This window comes from Hyaena hyaena, unplaced genomic scaffold (assembly GCF_003009895.1).
Source record: "Hyaena hyaena isolate Hyena2069 unplaced genomic scaffold, ASM300989v1 scaffold_111, whole genome shotgun sequence".
Classification (NCBI taxonomy): domain Eukaryota; kingdom Metazoa; phylum Chordata; class Mammalia; order Carnivora; family Hyaenidae; genus Hyaena; species Hyaena hyaena.
In genome coordinates this window covers 2,519,505-2,547,437 of record NW_024080743.1, presented here as the reverse complement: position 1 = coordinate 2,547,437, position 27,933 = coordinate 2,519,505, and the positions used below count along the sequence as shown (strand labels likewise).

The window sequence follows — 27,933 nt, the reverse complement described above, 5'->3', positions numbered from 1 at the left end:
TCAATTTGAATATAAAAATACAAGACTGCATTATCTCGAAACCACATTTAGCAAAAACATGCTTTCCAAAAGATTTGTAGTATATAAACTCTGAACAGATTTTACTCCAAAATCTTCAATTTCATCTTTGTGAACTAAGGAAGATTATAAAGAAATAGAGAGTGCTCTCGTTCTGGACAGAAGGTCCCAAAGACGTCCTACAAATATTACTTGCTGAAGTTTAACCATGTGGGTTCTTTCCTTCTTTTTGTAATTTGACAGTTTGACTTTTAACTTTTTTCTAGTTATTTTTTCCTGTTTTTAATCATTTAATACTTATATTCAAGGTAATTATTATCACATAGCAATAATATAAAAAGTACAATCCAATTTAGAAGAAGTTATCAGTTACAAATATTTTTTGAACACCTGCTATATGTCAGTCATTATTTTAGGTGTGGTGATATAGGGTAGGCAAGATATAGAGTTCAGGTCTTAAGGAGCTTCCATTCTTATTATGGAATATGTATAATAAAAGCAAAAATGCACAATGACTTTAGGGACTAAGAAGTGTAATAACAAAGGATATATTAGCAATATTTTTTAGAGAATGGGTAGGGCATGCTACCTTAACCAGGGTATCTGGGAAAGTCTTCCCTGAGAAGATGGCATTTTGATTAGAACTTGATGAGAAGGAAGCAGTTATATGAATACCTGGGCACAACACATTTAAGGAGAAAGGACTATAAGTGCAAATGCCCAGGAGGGAGCAAGCTTGGGAAATATGGTTGATTTCATGAGTATTTATGAAAAGTCTGCCTTATTACTTTAGTCATTTCATGTACATTTTATTTACTTTTTATTTGTTTTTTAATATTTATTTTTGGGGAGAGCACAAGTAGGGGAGGGGCAGAGAGAGGAGGATCTGAAGTGGGCTCTCTGTCGACAAGCTGACAGCAGTGGGCCCAATGTGGGGCTCAAACTCACAAAACTGAGATCATGACCTGAGTTGAAGTCAGATGCTCAGCCAGCTGGGCCATTCAGGTGCCCCTAATCATTTCATGTACATTTAAAAATATTGGATATTGATGGTACAGTTCTTCAAGTATGGGAAACTTCTTGATTATAAGTAGCTCAACCATATCATGTTAGTCTCTTGGAGAAAATACTAGGCTGGGGTCAAAGCACCAGACTTCACCTTTGTTGTGGTGTACTGTATGACTTCGAGTAAGTGACTTCATTTCATTAACTTGCTATTAAATTCATTCATTTTACAGATGGGAAAACTACCCCTGCCTTGCCCTACCCACATCACAGATTTTATGGACATAAAGTAGAATTGAACCAGTTATGATGGCTTTCTATTTCTGAATGATACTGTAACATGTCTGTTGAGTATAGAGAAGGTTCCCAAGTCTTTGCCTTGATTCCATTTGACGTGGGGCAAATACCTTAATATTTGATATTGCTGTAACTATAACATTGTAATTCAGAAGCTTCTCCAGAAGATTGCTTTGGCTATCCCATTCAGAGCATTGCCTCCAGGCTGAGATCACTGTTTAGGAGTTAGATATCATAGGTGATCAATAGAGTGTGATAAGAAGTTTACTTATGTTTAAAAATCATGGTCTATCTTGTCCTGCATAGCTTTCTTCTTCTCTGTATATCTCTTTTTCCCTGTCTCTCTCCATTTGTGTGTGAGAGGTCATACCTATTGTAGTGGTTAACAGCATGAGCATCGGAATAAATAAATGAGCTTCAGGCTTGAGTTCTAGCTTTGCCATTTCCTAGCTAGATAGCTTTGTCTTAACCTCATAAAGTGGGGATTAATGATCCTATTGTCTCATCAGGTGGTTTTGAGGATAAAATGAGTTTATGTATTGAAAGGCTTAACACTGTGCCTGGTACTCAGTAAATCATCATTATTGTTTTCTCCAGTTTATGCCTTTGAATCTGGGAAGATAAGACACACACACACACACACACACACACACACACACACACTATATGATCAGTTATGTCAATCAAGGTTCAAACAGAGAAGCAGAACCCATAAGAAATATATGTTAAGGGGCACCTGGGTGGCTCAGTCAGTTGAGTGTCTGTCTCCTGATTTTAGCTCAGGTCCTGATCCCAGGGTCATGGGATCCAGCCCTGTGTGGGGCTCCATGCTGAATGTGGAGCCTGCTTAAGATTTTCTGTATCTCTCTCTCTCTCTGTAAAAGAAAAAAAAAATTTTTGAAGGTTTAGGGGTGGCTGGGTGGCTCCATTGGTTAAGCCTCGGACTTCAGCTCAGGTCGTGATCTCACAGTTCCTAGGTTTGAGTCCCACATTAGGCTCTCTGAAACTCTGTCCTTATCTCTCTCTGCTCCTGCTCCACTCTTTCTCTCTTGCTCTCTCCCTCTCAAAATAAATAAATAAACTTTTAAAAAAGTTATCACAAGAACAAGAATGTTTAACTGTGTTTGGTAATGGATGGTAACTAGAATCACTGTGGTGGCTATTTCACAGTATATGCAAATCCCAAATCATTATGTTGTACACATTAAACTAAGATAATGTTATATGTCAGTTATATCTCGATTTTTTTAAAAAAGAGATTTATTACAAGGAATGGGCTTACCCAGTTGTGGGAGCTGGTTAGACGAGGCCAACATCCACAGGGTAGACTGTCAGAACATCTTGGGCATGGACTGAAGTTGCTGTCCACTGACAGCATTTCTTCCTCATCAGGGAAGCCTCAGTAATTCTCTAAAGGCCTTTCAGTTAATTGAATCAGGCCCACCCAGATTACCTGGTATAACCTCTTTTAAAAGCAATTGATCACAGGCTTCAATTATGTTCACAAAACTACCTTCACAGCAACACCTGGATTATTGTTTACTTCATTAACTGGGGACTATAGCCTAGCCACGTTGATACATCCAAAGACCATCAGACTGGATTAAAATGATTTAGTTCGGAGGCCCCTGGCTGGCTCAGTTGGTGGAGTGTGTGACTCTTGATCCCATTGTCATGAGTTCAAGCCCCACACTGGGTGTAGACGTTACTTAAATAATTAAATATTTTAAGAAAAAAAATTAAAAAATAAAATTATTTAGTTTGTATCAGAAATAGTTGCACTACACAGATTTAAAGAAAGAGGCTTAAGTGAACACAGATCACTAGGTAGAATAGTAGAAAAAGGCTTCATAGAGGATGTAGAAACTTCTGTAGGCCTTCTAGAATAGAAAGAATTGGGTAGGTTCTTGAGGAATGTCTTTCTCTTTTTAATTACAAATGAGGTTTGCTTTAGCACTTTTATCCCAGAGCAACTTGCTGATTAACATTAGATCTGAGAATTCCCAAAACCATGCATTAGTAGCCACTGAACCACAGCCTTGGTTGTTGAGCCATTTGGCTGCCCATAAATTAATGTATCTTCCTCTTTTGTCTTTTTATAGTAAATTTAAAAACTGAACCTAGAATGTGGAACAAATCAGATATGTATTTCATATAAATTATATACTATGTATGAATTAGTCTAATTTAGTAATCAAGTATATTTCTCATAATTTCAGCATTGGAAATCACTATAGAACTTTAGTATTATTTATCTGAGATGTTTTCTCTAATCAATGGATAATTTTGATTAAAAGGTGTTATAAAGTTAATGGGATTCTTATCTATCTAAGCTTCCAGGAAGCTAGGAGCTAAAACTGGAATTAATTTCCCATATCATATATTGATTCGCAATTTGATTTAAGGTTTCTTGTGTTCCAGTTTTTAATAACAGTATGATACTATCCATTGTCACATCCATTATTTAGAACTTGATTCCAGTGAAAAGCATAACAGGCCTTTAAATAATAGGCTTTTAAAACTTTGAGAAGGAAATTCAGTGGGGGAGGGAGGGGCTACTGGGGGAAGCCAAGGTTAAGTTGTGGATGTTGTAAGCACTGGGAACTGTGTTCTGCTCTTCTTTGTTTAAAGGCAGCTCTCTCTGAAACTGAGGGCAACCACTAACTAACCCTAATTAGATGCTCTTGGAAGGATCTATTTTTTCCAGTTGTCTTTTCTTCTTTTATCCACCAAGCTAATTAGAATATGTTGTATAGTTTATTGTACATTTCTCTGATTATAGAAATCACTAATTCACTCATTATATCAGCAAGTTCTATTTGGTGCCCAATCATAAAGGAATTTTGCACTGTTTTTGTAGTTTCTGGGTTCTTTAAAAAAGAAAAAAAAGACTGGGGCGCCTGGGTCGCTTAGTCGGTTAAGCGTCCAGCTTTCGCTTAGGTCATGATCTCGCGGTTCGTGGGTTCGAGCCCCGCGTCGGGCTCTATGCTGACTGCCAGCTCAGAGCCTGGAGCCTGTTTCCCTCTCTCTCTGACCCTCCCCTGCTCACGCTGTCTCTCTCTCTCTCTCCTAGAAATAAATAAAACATTAAAAAAAATTTTTTTTAATAAAAAAGAAAGAAAAGAGTAGGGAGAGGGAGAGAAATTTTCCTTCTATACAATTTTCAGGACAACACTGTTTAATATTGGTATTTCTGGCGTATTCCTCAATGGTTGAGAGTGTTTATTTTGAGGTTCTATCTGGATAATGAGGAATCACTCACTGACATTCTGGTGAACTTTTGTGAGTATTACATGAATACATGCTTTAAAGTGGAAGCAATAAAAGATGAAAGAGCCCCTAAATTTTATTATAGTCTCTTTAAAGACCTAATATCCTGAGATAATGATTTGTTGCTTAAAACTACCTTAACATATATGAAAGGATATTTAGAACCATGTTTTTAATTAGATAGTAATACATACCGATTTCGTTTAGCTTTGCATTTGCTTAGGATCAATTATTATATGACTCTAGGGGTTCATCCTCTGTTTTTAAAATATATGGAGTGTGGGGCGCCTGGGTGGCTTAGTCGGTTAAGCGTCCGGCTTTCGCTTAGGTCATGATCTCGCGGTTCGTGGGTTTGAGCCCCGCGTCTGGCTCTGTGCTGGCTGCCAGCTAGGAGCCTGGAGCCTATTTCAGAGTCTGTGTCTCCCTCTCTCTCTGACCCTCCCCTGCTCACGCTGTCTCTCTCTGTCTCCTAGAAATAAATAAAAATATTTAAAAAATAAAATAAAATAAAATAAAATAAAATAAAATAAAATAAAATAAATGGAATGAATCCACTTGGAACATACTGTTTTCAGAGTACAAGTGTAATTTTTTTCCTTTTAAGAAAAGTAGAATTTTCTTTTATGCCAACTTGAATTAGATTACCAATCTCTTCCTGGTAAATTTACAGAAAAATATTTGCTAAACAAGTGTATTTCAAATCTTAACAAACATAAGCCCTATTCTAAGGATAATGTTACTGGTTAGATTAGCATTTCTGGTGACCTTCATGTGTTATTCTGCACTGTCTTATATCATGTGATGGTCACTGTAATCCTGAAACAGGTGGTATTGTTACCATTAGCATGATTCCTAAGAAGCAATCAAGAGAAAGGGTTAAAGCCAGTTTAGAGGAAACAAGCCAGTAGGGCATCTGGCTGGCTCAGTTGGTAGAGCAAGCTACTCTTGATCTCAGGGTTGTGAGTTCAATACCCATGTTGGGTGTAGAGATTACTTAAAAATAAAAAACTTCTAGAAGAAACAAACCAGCAATAAACACCATGTTATTTTAGTTACATGCTTACCAATACTTGATAGAACTGGGAGATACAGAGATAAGACATGTCCCCTCCCTTAAGATGCTTACAGACTACTAGAGGATATGGAAAAATAAACAAGAAGCACATAATTGAGACTGGGAGTCGAGTTGCTAAATTTAGCAAAGCAGACAAACATAAAAACAGGACACCCAGTTACATTTGAATTTAAGTTAAAAATGAGTTTCTTTTTTGAATATAAGTATATCCCAACTATTGCCAATAAGCAACTAATATTTTTTCAATATAAGTAAGTCCCATGTGATATTGTACTGGGCAGTCAGAGAACATCCCAGAAGACTCTCTGGAAGAGGTTGTATCTTAGCTGAATTTTGAAGAATCAAGCTTTTCAAGAAGGAGAAGGCATGTGCACGGCTACCTTCAGATAGGAAACAGTGCTACATTCCAGGAACCACCTGGCTACTAGAGCAGAGACTATGGGGAGCAATTTGTAGAGGTCACAACAGCAGAGTCAAAATCATAAAAGACCATTTACGTCCTGTTAAGGAGTTTGCCTTCCATCCTCAGGGCAGTACAAAGTCAGCAGAAGTTTTTAAGCAGGGAAGTAAGTGGTCAGATTTATGTTTCAGAAAAATTTCACCAATTGTGGTAGAGAGGGTGGATTGGATAGGAGATGTCACAGGAAGGGAGACCAGTTTTATGGTTGTTATAGTAATCCAGGTACAAGGCAGTCAGGACTTAAACCATGGCAGTAGTGGTAGAAATGGAGGGGGAAAATCATTTCACAAAAGATATTAAAGAAATAATTTGATTGCTAGCACTTGATGATCAATTGAGTGTGCAGGGGATGAGGAAAAAGGAGAAGTTTAGGGCAACTCACTGTTTCTTCCTTCAGATGCATGGGTGATGGCTCTCTTCAGTGAGGTGGGGAATAAAGAAAGCTTAGGTTTGGAGAAGAGGAAATAAGTGTTGACAACAAGTACAGACTACTGTTTCTACAAACGGTGCTGGGAAATCAGTCAGTTTTGGTTTAAATTTTTTAAAATTGTGGTGAAGTATACAGAACATAACATTTGCCATATTTTTAAATGTGTATTTATTTATTTTGAGGGGGGGAGGGGCAGAGAGAGGGACAGAGAAAACCCTAAGCAGAGCCCAACTCCAGGCTCCATCTCACAAACTGTGAGATCATGACCTGAGCTGAAATTGAGAGTCGGACGTTTAACTGAGCCACCCAGGTGCCCCTAACATTTACCATCTTAGTCTCTGGGTTTTTTTTTCCAGTTTATTATTACCTTTTTTCAGCTTTATTGATGTATAATTGACAAAATTATAAGATTTTTAAGGGTACAGTGTAATGATTTGATATATATACCTTCAGAAAGCATACCCTCGAGTCAATTAACACCTCCATTATTTCACATATTTACCTTTTCTGAGGGGATGAAAACATTTAAGTCCTACTCTCAACAAATTTCATTTATACAACACAGCATTATCAACTACAGCCACCATGTTATACATTAGATCCTCAGACCTTATTCATCTTCTAACTGAACATTTGTACCCTTTTACCAACCTCTCCTTATTTCCCACACCCTCCAGCCCATGGTAACCACTTTTCTACTCTGTTTCTATGATCTTGACTTTTTAAAAAAATGTTTATTTTGAGAGAGAGGCTGAGTAGGGGAGGGGCAAAAATAGAGGGAGAGAGAATCCCAAGCAGACCCCTTGCTGTCAGCACAGAGCCCGACCCAGGGCTGGATATCACAAACTGTAAGATCATGACCTGAGCTGAAATCAAGAGTTGGATGCTCAACTGACTAAGCCACTCAGGTACTCTGACTCTTTTTTAAATTCCACATACAAAGGATACCATACAGTATTTGTCTTTCTCTGTCTGGCTTTTTTATTTCACTTAGCATAATGCCCTCCAAATTCATCCATGTTGTCACAATGGACAGAATTTCCATATTTTTTAAAGGCTGAATAATATTTCATTTTGTGTGTGTGTCTGTGTATATGAATAAAGAAAATGTGGTATGTGTGTATATATATATATATATATACACACATATATGTGTGTATACCTGTGTGTATATCATACACCACACACACACACATTTTCTTTAAATATCCATCATTGGACACTTAGGGGTTTCATTTTTTTAAGTAAGATCTACACCCAACGTGGTGCTTGAACTTATGATGCTGAGATCAAGAGTCATGTGCTCTACAGACTGAGCCAGCCAGGGGCCCCACTTAGGTTGTTTCTGTACTCTGGCTGTTGTGAATAGTGCTGCAATGAACATGAGCAGATATCTCTTTGAGACGATGATTTCATTTCCTTTGTATATATACCCAGAAGTCAGATTGCTGGATCATAATGGTAGTTCTATTTTTAATTTCTTACAAAGCCTCCATACTGATTTTCACAGTGCACTGTAACCATCTTTAAGTGTCCAGTTCAGTAGTGTCAAGTGTCAAGTATAGTCATGGTTGTGCAACCAGTGTCCGTAAACATTTCCATCTTGCAGAGCTAAAACTCTATATTTTAAACAAGAACTTCCCATTTTCCCTCCTCCCCAACCCCTGGCAACCACCATTATACTCACCATTTCCAGGAGTGTGTCTACTTTAGACACCTCATAAAAGTGGAATCACACAGTACTTGTCTTTTTCTGCCTGGCTTATTTTACTTCGTATAATATCCTTAGTATTCATTCATCTGTAGCATGTTTCAGAGTTTCCTTACTTTTTAAGGTTGAATAATATTCTGTTGTACGTATATACAATGATTTATTTATCCATTCATCCATCAGTGGGCCCTCAGTTTGCTTCTACCTTTTGGTTGAGGAATTGTTTTAAATTGGCCTTATTCAGTTTGGTTATGCACACTCCTTAGATTCTGTTTTGAAAGATAAGGGTAGCTACTGAAAATGTTGGCTGCAGGTGAGTATTAACTATTCCTGCACAACCATATTAATAGATTATAATGAAATGATTTCTGCTACACATATAGGCATTTATTCAGCACATTTTTATTGGTAAGCAGTCACAAAACCTTTCATATAATCAGTCTGTAAATTTATTAAAGTTTAATTCTGCCCTTTTCAGTGTTATGTCAATTTGCATGAAAGATTTACTCAAGGCAGAAGCAATGATGCTCCAGACAAGCTTCTGTTACCCTTATAATTAGCATCAGGCAACTAGAAATTCTGAGCTGGTGGTTCTTAAAATGTGGTCTCTTTGACCAGCAGCATTAGTATTACTTGAAAACTTGCTGCAAATGCAGATTTTCAGCTTCACCTAAAACCAAATGAGTCAGACAGAAACTGACACTGAGGTCCATTTTTCTGTGTCTTAATATGACCTTCAGGAAATCTGAAGCTCCCTAAAGTTGGAGAATCTCTTGTAAAAACTGTTAACTCCAAGTACCTCCCCAAAGATAAAGGTTATAGCTTCAACTGGTTCTTCTACCCCCATTATGAAAAGATAAGGAATATTTCATATTTTAGCCAATCCACATATTTTAAATGCCTTCAATTTCACTGACGATAGTCCATTTCTAACATCCACTGTAATATATAACAAGCTAAAAATTTCACCCATATGACTCTAATTTGCTAATTAACGAAATCCCAGAAATGGATCAATCTTACTCAACATGTGGACAATAGAAGCATGTGTTGCCTTGGAGTATGTGCTTCCTAATTACCTGATTGGGATTGTTGTGGAACCCCTGTACCTTCCTGGACTAAAAGCACAAAAATATCATACTGTGTATGCTGATGAATTTTAAAGTACATAACAGACATTGTAACGGAAAGGAAAGAAAGAGCAGAGAGGGTTCTTGTGTGTGTGTGTGTGCATGTGTGTGTACATGTAGGGAGAGGAAAAGTGTGTGATGTGCACAATTAGTGGCTGAGAGAAAGAATTCAGGAAGAAGGAAAAGGAGAGAGGCTGGAGATACAGCAAGAGTACAGAGAATGGTGAAGGTTAAGAACAGCTGATGTAGAGAATTGGAGAGCGCGCTGAAATTTTCTCTTAACCAGGCACTGTTAACAACCAGAGCCCAACTCTGCTGTTTTGTCCTAAGGAGAAATTGTAAGATTGTCTAAAATACATTTTAGAACATGGATCTTAGAAAATGATTTAAGACCTAGTAATTATACATCTATTTATTATCACCCCTTGAGGTACAGTTTCCACATTTCATGAAATTATTCCTTCAGCACCAATGGGTTTTATAAAATTTAGCTGAAGAGTGCCATCTTCTGGTACTACCAGGTATGTGCAAGCAAAGGCAGAGTGTGTGAGAGAATCATCGTAGTAATAAAATCTTAGGACTGAAAAAACCTTTAATGTTTTGTGCTGAGTATCCTGTTGTGAAGTTGACCTCCTTTATAATCTATGTCTTTTTAGTTAGGAGATCAGATTGCTGACAGTGATTATAGGTTATGTGTATGGCCATGCCTGAAAAACAAACAAAACAGTATGTGGCCAACCATCCTTTTCATACAAGCATGTGGGAAATTTGCTTTTGGTTTGTGATAGAAGCCACAAGTTGAAGAGCCTGTTCTCTGTGACTACCTCTTTGATGAAGGGTTGGCTTGAGGCCTTTGCTCAAAACAAGAATCTAATTCTTGTAGCTGAATGTCAGACTTGTTTTCACTGCTTAACAGTTTACCAATAAGATAACTTACTCTTTTTTAAAAATGTTGAATGGATTATAGAAAAGTATTAATTTTATCTTCAGCGAAGTTTTGATATCAAAACCATTATTTTTTTTTTATCATGGTTATATATACACATATATTTATATTTGAGAGAGAGACAGTACAAGCCGAGGAGGGACAGAAGAGAGATGGAAACAGAATCTGAAGCAGGTTCCAGGCTCTGAGCTGTCAGCACAGAGACCAATGCAGAGCTTGAACCCACAAACTATGAGATCATGACCTGAGCAAAGTCTGACGCTTAACTAATTGAGCTACCCAGGTGCCCCTTATCATGGTTATTTAGTAAACATTTACTGAACATTTAAAATACTAAACTCTGGGGGCGCCTGAGTAGCTCAGTTGGTTAAGTGTCAACTTTGGCTCAGGTCATGATCTCACAGTTTGTGGGTTCGAGCCCCGCATTGGGCTCTGTGCTGACAGCTCAGAGCTGGAGCCTGCTTCGGATTCTATATCTCCCTGTCTCTCTGCCCCTCCCCTGCTCACACTCTGTTTCTCTCTGTCTCTCAAAAATAAAAAAATGTTAAAAATAATTTTTTTAAATAGTGAACTCCGTTCTGTATGCTAGAGAGAAAGGGGAGGTTCAAAGATTAATATGACTTTGTCTCTGCCTTTGAATCATCTTACTTTCCATTAGGGAGACTATCATGAGCATAAATGATGCCAGATCTGGAAATATAAAGAAAGAAGGGAGGAAGAATATAGTATCAGGAAGGAAATATACAGTCTTAAGATTATTCATTGTCAGATGGGTTTTATGGAAAGGGTCACATTGAAGTGTTGACCTGGAACAGGTTATGAATAGAGTGTTCTTTAAGATTCCGGAGCCAAAGATCAGGACATTTGATCTTTTAAGTCCTTTAAGTTCTGTTCCAGAAGCCCTTCATAACAGAATGTGCTATTTCTGCATAAAAACCCAGAACATAGTTCATTTATTCATTCATTCAGCAAGTGCTTTTTATACACATGTGATTATGTGTCAGGTATTGTGCAAAGTCATAAGGAAACAAAGATGGAAGTTCTCGCCCTACTTTGAGTTACTTGTGCAGAGGGAATGAATGTGACCATAGCCCTTTGGCAGGAACGCCGTGGATGGGCATCTGACCCAGCCATTATTATATCTGCTCTATGTGTTCCTCTCCAAGATTAAGTCATTCTGGTTCTTTTACCTCAATGGCTAATTAAAAGCACAGACTCTGGAGGCAGACTACCTAGCTTCAGATTCTAGCACCACCACTAACCTGCTCCGCAAATTCCTTATCCTCTGTTACCTTCTTTCTTTATCAATAAAATGTAGATAAATGATGGTAACATCTATTTTATAGGGAGGTTGTGAAGATTGAAGTTATACACGGAAAGCTGTTAGAATAATGCTGGCATATAGGAAACAATATGCAAAAACCCATGGAGCTACCATCTACCTAAAAAACCTTTTGCCATATTTGCTTCATTTTTAAAAGGAAAAAGTATCACAGGTACAATTGAAACTCTTTATCCTTCCTAATATTTTCCTTCTTCCTCCCTATGGGTAATCACCATCTTGAATTTACTTTGAGTCCTTACCGTCATGTTCCATACTTTCACTATATGTGTATGGGGACATAAACAATAGATAGTATTGCTTTGCATGTTTCTAAACTCTTTTAAGAGAGTGAGAGAAAGCATGAGTGAGGGAGAAAGGCAGAGGGAGAGAGAGACAGACAGAGAGAGACAGAGAGACAGAGACAGAGAATCTTAAGCAGGCTCATGCTCAGCGCAGAGCCCAATGCAGGGCTCGATTCCACGACCCTGGGATCATGACCTGAGCCAAAATTAAGAGTTGGATGCTCCACCAACTGAGCCACTCAGGTGCCCTGAATGTTTCCAAACTTTAATTAATGATACTGAACTGCACATATCATTTTGTAACTTTTTTCACTTGACGTTATGTTTTCAACATTTTTCCATGTTGATCTATATATCCCAAGTTCTTTCATTTTAATTACTATATAGTATTTCATTTATGAATACACCTCATTTTATTCAGCCATTCTCCTCTTGATGGACATTTGTGTTGTTACCCATTTTCCACTTAGAAATAGTACTACATCCTAAATGGCACCTTGAGGTCCTCCTAGACTATACTTTGAGCTGAGACTTTTGCAGGGAAAGATTTTTCATTATGGATTCAATTTTTTAATGTTTACCAATCTTATTCAGATATTCTGTTTCTTCTTGCATCTTTTCCATTATTTCTATTTTTCTAGAAAAACTGTTCATTTCAAATGTATTGCCATAGTATTATTTATATTGTTCACTATCCTTACCCTTTTCTTTCCTTATAATCTTTATTTGTGCCTCCTCTTTTTTCATAATCAGTCTTAAAGGTTTATTTCCTTTGCTAAAGTTTCAGAGAACTAGTTTTTGCTATTATTGATTTTTTATTTTTTATTAACTTTTGCTTTTTTTCCTTCTACTTCTTTTAGAGGTTTAGTCTGTTATTGTTGGGGTCTTTTTAAGCCTCCTTAGTTGAATGCTTCCTATTTATATTCAGTTTCTTGTTTTCTTCATCATTGCATTAAAGCTGTAAATTTCCCTCTAAGAACTGCTTTAGCTGCATCGTACAAGTTTTAGTATGTATACTTTTGTTGTTGTTCATTCTAAATATTCTGTATTTCCACTGGGATTTCTTTCTTTAATCCATAAAATAGTTACAAATGTGCTTTTTAGTTTCCAAACGTGTCTGTTTATGTTTACATTATTTTTGTTGTTGATTTCTTATATCTTTGTGCAGAGGATGTGGTCTATGTGATTTAAATTAATTAAAAACTCTAACCTGTACCCAGAGGAGGTTTTGCTGCAGCTCCTGAATAAGTCCTCAGAACTCCCACCACCTTTGCCTCAGTGAAGACACATGTCAGTGAAATTGCTGGCCATCTGCTACAAGAAGAGATAGCAGACAGATGGTTCTGCATTCCCTAAAAATCCCCAGAGGTTGACTCGGGGAAGGAAGTATTGAGCATCTCCCATGTGATCCTCCCCAAACATGGGTCTAGGAACTAGATTGCTCTGCTCCTCCTGTGAAAGGAAAACTTCATCTTCTTGGTTACAGCCAGGTCTGCAGGAGAAAGCAGGCATGATGGAGGCTTATCCAGGAGCTTCTCTGGTAGTGACAGCCGAGGGGCAGTAGCCCCCAGGTGTTGGCACTTAACTCTATACATGGGCAGGGCGCTCCATCTCTGGCAGGGCTTGTCCTTATCCTCTCAGCAAACCGTAGAAAGTGTTGGTTGGGGGTACCGGGGGCAAGGCTGAGGAACCTTTGCTGGCCTCTTCAAAAGTTGAGTACTTACCGGATTCAACTGTGCTTTGGCTATTTCCTTGGGATCAATGAAAACTTTAAGTCCCCAAAATGAAAGATTCGAGAAATTATCCTCAGTCCCTATCCCACACAAGACAAGCCCAGGGTTGGCCCTCTAATAGGTTGCATGATCCCAAGAATCAGAGCTGGACAAGATTGATCTGTGAGCAGCATCATGTCATCAGACTGAGGGAACCAGACAGACAAGGAGAATTCTGAGAATGAACTGTCAAAACATAATTGCAGAAACCAGAAAAGAACAAGAGATCTAAACCAGAGATTGGGAAATGAAGGTCAGAGGAATACTTGCAACTATAGGAATATACCATAGCCTTTTATTGTTATTTTATAGTGGTTAATTCCTTCTTTCTGCTTTCTTTGGATTAATTTTTTCTAATTTCTAGAATTTTTAATTCATTTGTTTTGTTCTTTGCTATTTCTTAGCGTAATTAACACTTTGCCTTCTACTCCAAATGGTTCTTTTGTTTTTTTTAAATAATTTTTAAATGTTTATTTATTTTTGGGAGACAGAGTGTGAGTAGGGGAGGGGCAGAGAGAGAGGAAGACACAGAATCTGAAGCAGGCTCCAGGCTCTGAGCTGTCAGCACAGATCCCAACGCAGGGCTCGAACTCATGAACCGTGAGATCATGACCTGAACCAAAGTTGGCACTTAACCAACTGAGCCACTTAGGCGCCCCTCCAAATGGTTCTTTGATTTTCTCATTCATTTTATTTTTAGTTTCTGATTTAAAAAAAAATATTATTGTTAATTTCAAGACACTTAAAATATCAATTTGAACTTTCTCTTTGATTCTCAAGAGAGAATTAAAAGAACATTTAGGGGCACATGGGTAGCTCAGGTGGTTAGCATCTGACTCTTGGTTTCAGCTCATTCTGTTTCTCCCATTTCTCTGCCCCTTCCCACGCCCCTCTCTCTTTCTTAAAATAAATAAAAAAATTTTTAAAATAAAATAAGGAACATTTAGTTATGTGTGGATAGATGTTTTATTAACTTCAAGTTTTATCATACTGTGATTGGAGAATACTGTTTCTGCCATTTCTACTATGTGGAATGTATTAAGGTTTTCATCTAATTTTGTTTTTTTAACTATTTATTATTTATTTTGAGAAAGAGAGAGCGTGAGCAGGGTAGAGACAGAGATAGAGAAGCAGAGGGAGAAAGAATCCCAAGGAAGCTCCACACTGTTAGCAGACCCCAACTCAGGGCTCAATCTCACCAACCATGAGATCATGACCTGAGTGGAAACCAAGAGTCGGGCCCTTAACCAACTAAGCCACCCAGGCACCCCTTGATCTAATTTTGTAAATGTTCCATGAGCATTTGAAAAGTCTGTTCTCAAAGCAATTAGATCTACTTTGTTAGTCAGGCTTTCTAGTTCTTCCTTATCCTTTTTTCATAAACCTGTCATGGACTAAGAAAAGTCAGTTAGGCTCCCCTAATGTCTTTCTGTTTATTTCTTTTTCTATTTCTTACAGATTTTGCATAATGAATTTTAATACTTTATTTGCCTTCTATAAACTAATGACTGTAACATCTTCATTGTGGATTGTATGTTTGATCACTATAAAAGAGACCCCTTTTATTGGCCTTATTGAATTCTTTCTTAACCTCTAACTTCTACCTTGTCTGGTATAAGATTGTGGTTTAATTATGTTTTCCTTGCATTTTCCTGTATGCTTGTATTATCTTTTATTTTCAACTTTTTTGACACTGGTTTCTTAAGACATTTTTATTTCAGTAGATGAGATTGTCCTGTTGACATTTATAGATATGATTTAGTTTTGTATCACATTTTATGACCTACTTCTGTTTTTAGGGATTCATTTGGTTTGTATCTTTCTCTAGATGGTGGTGTATATTTCTTTGTTTCATGCATGTTCTTTCTGATAATTTAGAAAGGTTTGTGTTCTGTTTTTAAGTCTTCTAGAGTTCAGCATTATGTTATAACTTTTAAAAACATACTTTAGCCTCTATTTTTTTTTTAAGTTTATTTGAGAGAGAGAGAGAGTGCACACACATAGGTGCATGTGAACAGCAGAGAGGCAGAGAGAGGGAGAGAGAGAACCCCAAGCAGGCTCCATGCTGTCAGTGCCAACCCCAGTGCAGGGCTTGATCCCATAAACTGTGAGATCATGACCTGAGCCAAAATCGAGAGTTGGACGCTTAACTGACTAAGCCACTGAAGAGCCCCTATCCTCTATTACTTTAGACCAGATCTACTTCTTACAAGCAGTGACATAATTTCATTCATCTCACCTCCTTTACTCCACCTAATTTTAATCAATACATTATTGTTATTAGTTCTTCTAGTGATCATTGGTATACTTTTGAATATACTTCTGACTCTGTTATTTGATTTATAAGTTGTAAATGTTATCTTTGACCTTGAATATTAAAGGTAAAGAAATCAACATTCTTTTGCCACTTTCTATCTTCCTACATCTTCCCTTCTTGGTTTTTCTTAATTTTATTACTTTTACTGGTATACTTTGTAATATTAACATTCTGAATAACATATAATAGTTATTAAGGGAATGAACTCTGGAACCAGACTGCTTAGATTGGAATCTTAGCTTTATCATTTTTAGGTGTATGACCTTGAGCAGGTTGCTTAACAGATACTTATTTCTGTTTCCTTGTTTTTACAATGGATGTAACAGTAGATTCAACCTCACTTTCATGATAATGAATGAAAGTATAGCACTAAAACAGTGCCTCACACATAACGAGCATCTAGTAATTATCAGATATTATATTATTATGAAGTAGATTCCCAGTGTTGTTTTCATCCCAGTCCTATATTTCAAATGGCTTCCATCTTCAGGTTCTCTGTTCATCTCTTGGTTGCATAAAATTCATTCTCTAGTAGTTAAGAGACACAAATGGCAGGGGCACCTGGGTGGCCTATTTGGTTAGGTGTCCAACTCTTGATTTCGGCTCAGGTCATGATCTTGTGGTTCATAGGTTCAAGCCCTGCATTGGGCTCCCATGGAACCTGCTTTGGATTTTCTCTCTCCCTCTCTCTCTGCCCCTCCTCTACTCTCTCTTTCTTTCTCTCTCTCTGAAAATAAATAAATAAACCTTAAAAAAAGAGAGACACTAATGGGAGTTATACTTTCTAAACCCTTATGTTCAAAAACATTTGATGCCTTTTACTTGAAGTTTAGCTATGTAAAATAATAGTACCTACTACTGAGCACTTATTAAAACCACAAGTAATCTGCATTTATTATTATATCATTTTACCTCATAATAATGCTATAATTTTTTTAAATTTTTATTTTTTTAAGTAAGCTCTATGCCCATTGTGGGGCTTGAAAGCACAACCATGAGATCAAAAGTTGCATGCTCTACAGACTGAGCCAGCCAGGTACTCCGTAAGTCAAGTATTACTTATATTATTCATATCCCCTTTCACAAATGAAAAATTGGGATCCAGGCAAGTCACACTTCCTTTCTCAGACTTTGCTGGCCTTGAACCATTATCTAACATTGATGTCGCTGTGGAGAAATCTGAGGCCAATCTCACTTATTTCCCTTTAAAGATGCCTTGATCTTTTTGCCTGAATGCTCAAAGGATTATTTATTTTTGAAGTCTAGTAAAATTCAGTGGGATATGTCACAAGGGTCATTCTGTGTCAGCTTTCTTGGGACATTGTGTGTACTTTCAATCTGTGAAGTGTGCTTTCTCTTATATTAAGTTGCCTTGAATTCTACTTTGAATATTTTTTCTTTTCCACCTGTTCCGTTCTCCCTCAGGTGGACATGCTGGATATCCTTTATCTTCCTGTGTCTGTAATCTTGCCTCAAATTCTTTTTAGTTCTTTTTAAATTTCCACTTCCTTTTTCTCACTTTTCTTAACCTAGCCCTCGTTTAAGTCTGTGTTGTTATCCTTGTCTGCCGTCTTCTTCCACTCCCATTTATAATATGGCTTTAATTTCTAGGATCTTTTCCTTTTCTTCCTTCCTAAGTTCTGCTAACTTATTTCACATTTCCTTCTGTTGTCTCATCATCATTTCTGCTTTGAGGTCTTTTTCTTTTTTTAACTTTCATTAAGCCCTTTGAATTCTTAGCATTATGCTTGGTCTGTTTCATGGCAACATTTTTCTAGAAAATTTATTTTTATAATATTTCTTTTTCTTTCTCTTCCTCCTTTTCTTGTAAGAGATTTGCTGTATAGATCTTGGTTTCCTTGGTTATTGCTAATTACTAAATGAAAAGAGTTCTTCTTCAACCAGTTATTTACAAGAAGCAACTGGAGCACTGAACTGTGTTAGTTGTGAGGCTGCTATGGCCCAATGTGTGTGTGTGTGTGTGTGTGTGTGTGTGTGTGTGTGAAAGAGAGAGAAAAGGAGAAACATAGAGACAAAAATATTCACATAGATTGGTTTAGCTAGTGGTATCTCCCCAGCAGATGCTCATAATATAGTCTTCCTCAACCCATTTCATTAATAGATTGCTTCCAACATAGATAACATTTTAAGGAATTTATCATTCAGCACTGCCTTGTCCTACTATTTCATGACGGCAAATAGAGTCCTTGAAAGTTCCCACGGGGGCGCCTGAATGGCTTAGTCGGTTAAGCGTCCGACTTTTGCTTAGGTCATGATCTCGTGGTTCTTGGGTTCGAGCCCTGCGTCGGGCTCTTTGCTGACTGCCAGCTCAGAGCCTGGAGCCTTTTTCAGAGTCTGTATCTCCCTCTCTCTCTGACCCTCCCCTGCTCATGCTGTCTCTCTCTCTCTCTCTCTCTCCTAGAAATTAAAAATTAAAAAATATTAAAAAAAAAAGTTCCCATGGCTTGTGCTCCCTTAAACCTTCATTGTAAATCAGGGTGATGGTTCTGCCCCTCAGGTGTACCATCTGTTTGGTTTATGCCAACTATGAGAAGTAAAATCATAGCAGGTACTTAATCTCAACATACTCTGGACTCTGGTGTAATTTTCACTGACTTTGGTAGGCCATCTTTATTAATTGTGCCTGAGGGTTACCTTGGTACCTTATCTTATCAAATATGGAGTTTGTGTTTATTTTCCTAATTTTTTTCGGGGGGGGGTGATCTCAAGGAGGACAAGATGACATCATGAGCTGATTTTATTTTCTTATTGTAAAATATTTTGGCATTTTATCTTATTTTTAAATACTTATGTATTTTGAGGAGTGGGGAGGGGCAGGGGGACAGAGAGAGAAAGAGAGAGAAGGAGAGAGGAAGAGAGAGAGAGAGAGAGAGAGAGAGAGAGAATGCCAAGCAGGCTCCATGCTGCCAACACACAGCCCAATGCAGGGCTCAAACTCACAAACTATGACCTGAGCCAAAGTCAAGAGTTGGATGCTTAACTGACTGAGCCACCCAGGTGCCCCATAAGATATTTTGGTATTTTAATTTTTTATTTGAAAGTTAAAGCCATTTTTTAAGAGTGCCTCTAATCTTAGAGCATGTACCATACCACCTCAGAGCCGGTTAAGTGAGAAAAATAGCTTCCAATTTTTTGCACAACATAGTCCCAACAAGATCTCTCATCATCATATAGCTAGTAAGAACAGAGCTTGGATTCAAATCCATATTTGTCCAAATCCAGAGCCTGAGTTCTTTTCATCATAGAATTTCATCTTAAAAAATATAGATATCTCTTTACAGTGTCTTTACTATGTTTTTTCTTATAAACATTTTTCTATTAACTACTCTTTTTGTTTCCTGATTTTTAGTGTGACAAGTACAAGACTGGAGTCATTGATGGGCCTGCATGTAATAGCCTTTGTGTTACAGAGACTCTTTACTTTGGGAAATGCTTATCCACCAAGCCCAACAATCAGGTATGGACATTATGAATAAACATTCCAGAATGATAGTGTACTCTACTTTTACCTTAAACTAAAGTATTATAAGGAATTCTTGAACCAAAGCTTTAGGAAATTTTATAGACTTTAACTTTGTATGCTTTGAGTCACTCATCTAACAGATATTTATTAGTCCTTTATTCCCAGTATATTCCAGACACTGTTTAGTTGTTAGGAATACAGTGGTAATTGAGATAGATAAGATTACTTCCCTTATGGATTTTATATTAATTAATAGCAACTGATTCTGGGATATGGGATTAGGGAAATGGAAACAGAGGAGTTTGCCTTTTATCTTTTTTGTGTAGTATGACTTGAAAAAATGTACTTCTAGCTATAAATGCTTACATTAAGAAATCAGAAATATCTCAAATCAACAATTTAACTTTACAACTTAAGTTACTTGACAAAGAACGAACTAAGCCCAAAGCCAGCAGAAAAAAATAAATAATACAGATTACAGGACAGATAAATGAAATGGAGAATAGAAAAACAATAGAGAAAAATCAATGAAACCAAAAGTTACTTCTTGGAAAATATCAACAAAACTGACAAACCTTTAGCCAGATGGCCTAAGAGAAGGCTCAGATTACTAATATCAAGAATGAAGTGGGGATATTACTACTGACTCTATAGAAATAAAAAGGATTAAATGAGTACTATAAATAATTGTACACCAACAAGTTAGATAACCTAGATGAAATGGACAAATTCCTAGGAATAAAAAACCTACCAAGAAATAGAAAATCTGAATAGACCTATAACTAGGAAGGAGATTGAATTAGTAATCAAAAGTCTCCCAACAAGAAAAGCCCTGACCCTGTTGCCCTCACTGGTGAATTCTACCAAACATTTGAATCTTTCCCGGCCTTTTCCAAAAAATTGAAAAGGAGGAAATACTCCTTAACTCATTCTGTGCGGCCAGCATTACGCTGATACCAAAGACAGATTAAGACACTACAGAAAATCTGCAGACCTTGTGATTATTAATGGAAAATCTGCAACAAAATACTACCCAACAAAACGAATGTGTTAAAAAGACCATACACTGTGACCAAATGGGATTTATTCCTGGAATGCAAGGGTGGTTCAACATCTAAATTCAATCAATTTAATGCACTAGATTAACGGAATGAAGGGAAAAAACCACAGGATCATCTCAGTTGATACAGGAAAAAAGTATTTGACGAAATTCAGTACCCTTTCATGATAAAAACACTCAACAAAGCAGGAATTAGAAGACAACTACAATATAATAAAATCTGTCTATGAAAAACCCACAACTAATTTCATATCAATGGTGAAAGTCTGAAAGCTTTTCCTTTAAATTGAGGAACAAGGCAAGTATGCCCACTGTTAGAACTTGTATTCAAAATAGTACTAGAAGTTCTAGCCAAATCAATTAGAATGGGAAGAGAAATTTTAAAAGGCATCCAAATTAGAATAGAAAAAGTAAAATTATCTTTGTATGCAGATGACATGACCTTTCATATAAAAATAACTTTGGAGGAGGGGGCACCTGTGTGGCTCATTTGGTTAAGCAGTCAACTTCGGCTCAGGTCATGATCTCGCAGTTCGTGAGTTGGAGCCCCATGTCAGGCTCTGGGCTCAGAGCCTGGAGCCTGCTTCAGATTCTGTATCTCCCTCTCTCTCTGCCCTCCCCTGCTCATGCTCTGTCTCTTTGTCTCTCAAAAATAAATAAATGTTAAAAAATTAAAAAAAAAAAACTTTTTTGCAAAAAAAACTTTTATATAGAAAAAAATTGCTAAGCTAATGAATGAACTCAGCAACGTAGCAAGAAACAAAGTCAACACGTAAAAACTAATTGTATTTCTTCTATACACGAACAGTGAACAATCTGCAAAGGAAATTAAGAAAACCATTCCATTTACAATAGCATCAAAAAGAATAAAGCACCAAAAAAAAAAAAAAAAAAGAATAAAGCACCTAAGAAGTAACTTAACCAAAGAGGTAAAGGACTTGTACAATGAAAACTTCAAAGCATTGCTGAAAAAATTAAAGACATAAACAAATGGAAACATATCCCATGTTCATGAATTGAAAGACTTAGTATTGTTAATCTCTGTCAAAATCCTGATGACATTTTTTGCAGAAATAGAAAAACCCAAAAAATTAAAAAGGAATCTCAAAGAACCCCAAATAGCAAAACAATCTTGAAAAAGGAACTACAGAGCTGGAAGACTCATACTTCCTGATTTCAAAACTTACTATATAAAGAGGTGCCTGGGTGGCTCAGTTGGTTAAGTGTCCAGCTTTGGCTCAGGGCATGATCTCAGAGTTCATGAGTTTCAAGCCCTGTGTCAGGCTCTCTGCTGTCTGCACAGAGCCTGCTTCAAGTCCTCTCTCTGTCCCTTCCCACTCACTCACTCACTCACTCACTCTCAAAAAATTAAAAAACATTAAAAAAAAAACCTTACTACATAGCTACAGTAATCAATACAGTGTTTACTGGAATAAAGATAGGCAATCAGTAGAGTAGAGAGCCCAGAAATAAGCCCAACATATTTGATCAAGTGATTTTTGAGAGGAGTGCTATGACCATTCAATAGAGAAAGGAGTCTTTTCAACAAATGGTGCTGGGAAAACTGGATATCCACATGCAAAAGAATGAAGTTGGACCCTTACCTAATGCCATATGCAAAAATTAAGTCAAAACAGATTAAAGACTAAAATGTAAGAACTGAAACAATAAAACTCTTAGGAAAAAATATAGGGCAGGTGTGCCTGGGTAACTCAGTCTATTAAGTGTCCAACCCTTGATTTCACGTCGTCATGATCTCGTAATTCTTGAGTTTGGCCCTGTGTTGGGCTCTGCACTGACAGCACAGAGCCTGCTTGGGATTCTCTCTTCCTCTCTCTCCATCCTCCCCCCTACTCAAAAGTGGATAAATAAACATTAAAAAAAATTTAAATATAGACCAAAAGCTTCATGACATTGAATTTGGCAATGATTTCTTGGCTCTGACACGAAAGGCACAGACAACAAAACAAAAAGAGACAAATTGTACTTCATGAAAACTTAATTTTTTTGTGCATCAAAAGAATATCAATTGAGTAAAAAGCAAATTCAAAGAATGAGAGAAAATATTTGAAAATCATATATCTGATAAGGGGTTAATATCCAGAATATATAGAGAACTTCTAAAACTCAACAACAAATACAACCATATTTAAAATGTACAAAGGACTTGAATAGGCACTTCTCAAAACAAAAACAAAAACAAAAACAAAAAGAAGATATACAAATGGCCAGTAAGTACATGAAACAATGCTCAACACCGCTTGATCTTAGGGAAATGCAAATCAAAATCACAATGAGATATCACTTCACACCCATTAGTATGGCTACTCCCCCAAAAATGGAAATTAACAAGTTTTGGCAAAGATGGAGAGAAATTGGAGCACTTGTGCACTATTGGTGGGAATGTGAGATGGTACAGCCATTACAGAAAGCAATATAGCAGTTCCTCAAAATAGTAAACATAAGAATGATTTTATGATCCAGTCGTTTTACTTCTGGGTATATTCCTTAAAAAATTGAAAGCAGAGTCTAAAAGACATCCATGCTCATATCAGCATTATTCACAATAGCTAAAATGGGGAAGCACCAAAGTGTCTATCAGCAGGTGAATAGAAATGCAAAATGTAGTATATACATACAGTGGGCTGTTAGCTTTAAAAAGGAAGAAATTCTGACACATGCTAATGTACGGATGAATCTTGAGGACATTATGCGAAGTGAAATAAGCCAGTCACAAAAAGATAAGTTTTGTATTGTTCCATTTGTATGAGATACTTAGATTGTTAAAACTATAAAGACAGAAAATAGAATGTTGTTGCCAGGGGCTGGGGTGGGGAGGGGGAACCGGGAGTTATTATTTAATAAGTATAGAGTTTCACTTTTACGAGATGAAGAGTTCTGCAGATGGACGGTGGTGATGGCTGCACAACATTGTGAATGTAATACCACTCAACTGTACACTAAAAATGGTTACGATGGTAAATTTTAAGTTTTTAATAATTTGTCACAACTTAAAAACTGGAAAAAATAAAATTGATCACGGTCAAAAATATATGTATTTCAGCATGCATAGCTTTTATAATCTAAAAAAGTTATGGAGAAAAGCTCAGTCCTAATGTTTTGTTGCTTGTATGTTTTTATAAGAGAAAAAGGACACTAAAAATATAGTGGTTAATTTTCTATTTAGCCTAAAGAGTAATTTGTCATTCTTTTTTCATATAGATGTATTTAGGGATTTGGGGTAATCTACCAGGTGTTGTGAAATGTCAAATGGAACAAGCACTTCATCTTGATTTTGGGACTGAATTGGAACCAAGGAAAGAAATAGTGCTATTTGATAAGCCAACTAGGGGAACAACTGTACAGAAATTCAAAGAAATGGTCTACAGTCTCTTTAAAGTAAGTAGTATATCTATTCACATGTTATTAGCGTGAAGCAGTATATTCTTGAAGAGTTGGTAAGACCTTATTCTAAACCATAAAAATGTTGCTATTCTTTAACCTATATCAAGGACCCCCCCATCTTGAGGAAATAATTCAAAAAAGATGTGTGGAAGATGGTTACATTAATATTATTTATGATAGCTAAAAATGTCCAGATATGAAAGGGGAGTTCATTAAATTGATGAGCTCCTCTATAGTTTGCCACTGTAACTGACACTTTTAAAAGGTGGAGGAGGGGATAAAATTAGTATATATACCTTGATTGCAAATTATTTTTTAAAATTTAAAGAAATATTTATACAAAGATTAAATGTATTAAAAGATAAAAATTGTTACAATTTTGGAAAGAATCTCTTTTTATTGCTGTCAGATTTCACTAAAAATCTTTCGTTTCTGGGACATCTGGGTGTTTCAGTCAGTTAAACGTCTGACTTGTGGTTTCAGCCGGCTCAGGTCATGATTGGTTCATGGGTCCGAGCCCCACATCAGGCTCTGCACGGACAGTGTGGAGCCTGCCTGGGATTCTGTCTCGTTCTCTGTCTCTTCCCCTCCCCACTCATACTTTCTCTCTCAAAATAAATTTTTAAAAATTCTTTTTCTTTGAACAGTTTACATTTTCAGACTATTTATACCAAGAACCTTCACAGGGAAATACTTTTTTTTTTAAGTTTTTATTTAATGAACACCCATCCTGGGGTTTGAATTCACAACCCCGAGATCAAGAGCTGCACACCCCTCTGACTGAGCCAGCCAGGAGCCCCAACACTTTTTAACCTTCATCATTAGAACAATAGAATTGAACAAAATAGTTCTGTTAATGTGGTGACTACAGAATAGGAGAAAATCGGGGCACCTGAGTGGCTCAGTCAGTTAGGCATCTGACTTCAGCTCAGGTCATGATCTAACAGTTCGTGAGTTCGAGCCCTGCATCAGGCTCTGTGCTGACAGCTCAGAGCCTGGAGCCTGTTTCTAATTCTGTGTCTCCCTCTCTCTCTGCCCCTCCCCCACTCACACTCTGTCTCTGTCTCTCTCTCTCTCCTTCAAAAATAAAATAAACATTAAAATTTTTTTAAAAATAAGAGAAAATAATTTTCAGTTGACCCTTATTATAACTTTGGATATGAGCACATTACACTATTCTTGCAAGTAAATGTGTAAGAATTATTACTTAGTGTCTTGGATAACTGTATTTATCTACAGGGCCCAAGGGGCTAATGGAAGCTAGGATGGCCATTTTTTTTTTTTTTTTTAGTTTCGTTTTTGTTTTTTTTTTTTTTTACAAATAGTTTATTGTCAAATTATTTTCCACATAACACTCAGCGCTCATCCCCAAAGTGCCCTCCTCCATGCCCATCCCCCCTCCCCCCCCACATCCATCAGTCCTCAGTTTTTGTCAGCATTCAAGAGTCTCTCATGGTTTGCCTCTCTCCCTTTCCCCCACCATTTCCGCCCTTCTTCTCCCCCTTGTTCCTCCGTCAAGTTCCTCCTAATCCTCCTATACGTGCAAACATATGATATTTGTCCTTCTCTGCCTGACTTATTTCGCTCAGCATAACACCCTCAAGGTTAGGATGGCCATTTCTTAAAAAAATATAATGGAGTGGGTTTTACTATAATTATATAAAATATACTGATTCACTTAGTAAGCATTATATTTGGAGATATATTAAGTTCCTTTATGGGATTTTGGTAACAAGATCATTACTTAGCATAGTAATCACATAAAGTTAGTATGTGTATTATATGTGAGGTATTTTTCATTCCTTATATAAATAGGCAAAGTTGGGTGACCAAGGAAATCTCTCTGAACTGGTTAATCTCATCTTGACGGTGGCTGATGGAGACAAAGATGGCCAGGTTTCCTTGGGAGAAGCAAAGTCAGCATGGGCCCTTCTTCAACTAAATGAATTTCTTCTTATGGTGATACTTCAAGATAAGGAACATACCCCCAAATTAATGGGATTCTGTGGTGACCTCTACGTGATGGAAAGTGTTGAATATACCTCTCTTTATGGAATAAGCCTTCCATGGGTCATTGAACTTTTTATTCCGTCTGGGTTTAGAAGAAGCATGGATCAGTTGTTCACACCATCATGGCCTAGAAAGGCTAAAATAGCCATAGGACTTCTAGAATTTGTGGAAGATGTTTTCCATGGCCCGTATGGAAACTTCCTCATGTGTGATATTAGTGCCAAAAACCTAGGTTATAATGATAAGTATGATTTGAAAATGGTGGACATGAGAAAAATTGTGCCAGAGACAAACCTGAAAGAACTGATAAAGGATCGCCACTGTGAATCTGATTTGGACTGTGTTTATGGCACAGACTGTCGAACTACCTGTGATCAGAGTACAATGAAGTGTACTTCAGAAGTGATACAACCAAACTTGGCAAAAGCCTGTCAGTTACTCAAAGACTACCTACTGCGTGGTGCTCCAACTGAAATTCGTGAAGAATTGGAAAAGCAACTTTATTCTTGTATTGCTCTCAAAGTCACAGCAAATCAAATGGAAATGGAACATTCTTTGATACTAAATAACCTAAAAACATTACTGTGGAAGAAAATTTCCTACACAAATGACTCTTAGTTCATTTGGACGGTGTGACCGTTCTAGGAAACTTAACAATTCTAAGGAAAATTTTTGAGCATTAAAAAAATGGCTTCTGATTCAAATTCCTGCCAATTATACAAAACCCCTTTAACCTAGTTTTAAGAAGCCATCATCTTGAGATACATATTGAAGTAATGGCAGGAGGTATAGGATGAACTGGTCCAAAGATTTCATTCCTGCTATTATAAGCCCTGGTACATTCACTGTGTTTAACTATTTTGACTAATGACCTAAAATAATGCTGTGAAAAGCCTCATTCCATAAACAGTGAGAATATTTCTTAGATTTACGTTAGCCAAAATACCATTGCTGGAAACATTGTTTGCATCGAAGCTGCTGTTAAAAAAAACAAAAAACAAAAAACTATACCGTACATTTACTTAAGTCTTAGCATGGTAAAGTTTGCACATTAACAGAAATTAAGACTGCAAAGCAAGTAGTTACTCCTTTATAAACAGATGTTGGGTTAATAGCATGGTTTGTTGTACTTGTAGACTTAAAAAACATTTGTTATATGGCTTCAGAAAGTTTTGAGTGGCTCTTAATAGCTTAAAAATAAAAATCCATCATAAAGTGTTCTATTTGGCAACAATTGTCAAGTTTAGAGGTTGAAATTGGATGAGCTTTCATCATCCTAGATTTGATGGGTCTTTCATAGTGTCAATGAGTGGAGTCCTTCAAAACTGACTTAACATCAACTCAATCCAAATTTACAAGTCTGAATTTGAGCTATGGGGAAGTGGGACATTTAAGAGCCAGACTCTGAAATCATGGGACTTTTTAATAATTTTCCATTTTGAACAGTATTTCCTGTTGGCCAAAGGGCTATTTCTTAAGAGGCATGTAAATTTATTTTTCCATGTGAACTTGATATGCAAGTTAATATTTGTTCTTTTCATGTTATTTTAACGTTAAGATCTGGCATGTACCTTCCAACATCTCCATAAAATGGAACACCTCTTTTGAAGGAAGACCCAGTGTTTTCTGCTCAAATGTTTAACCTGATTAAAGTGAAATGTTATGTGAACTTCATTGGACAGCCTTCTCTCAAAAATTAAAGCCATTGATGAGCACATGTTTTGCTTATTTTAAAATGGTGTATTTTGAAGGTATCTTTTCTTCCCACTAATCATCTGGTTACAATAAATGAATGGAAGAAGTATTTCCTAGTTGGATGGCTGGTCTGTTGCTTACCAGACTTTTTTAGGGAGAGCTGTATTCCACACAATTAGAAGGATTAACTCCTGTCATGGAAAACAGAAGCTCAAGAAGCAG

At 36.9% G+C, this 27,933-nt stretch overlaps 1 protein-coding gene across 1 annotated transcript in view; it reads left to right on the top strand.

Annotated features, from left to right (window-relative positions):
* DIPK1A (divergent protein kinase domain 1A) overlaps positions 1 to 27,820 on the top strand; it is a 116,123-nt gene extending 88,303 nt beyond the window's left edge. The window contains exons 3-5 of the mRNA XM_039236431.1: positions 19,428 to 19,535; positions 23,824 to 24,000; positions 25,822 to 27,820. Coding sequence (XP_039092362.1) covers positions 19,428 to 19,535; positions 23,824 to 24,000; positions 25,822 to 26,634 — 1,098 coding nt within the window. The 3' untranslated portion in view covers positions 26,635 to 27,820. The remainder of the gene's footprint in view (positions 1 to 19,427; positions 19,536 to 23,823; positions 24,001 to 25,821) is intronic.
* The last annotated feature ends 113 nt before the right edge of the window (positions 27,821 to 27,933 follow it).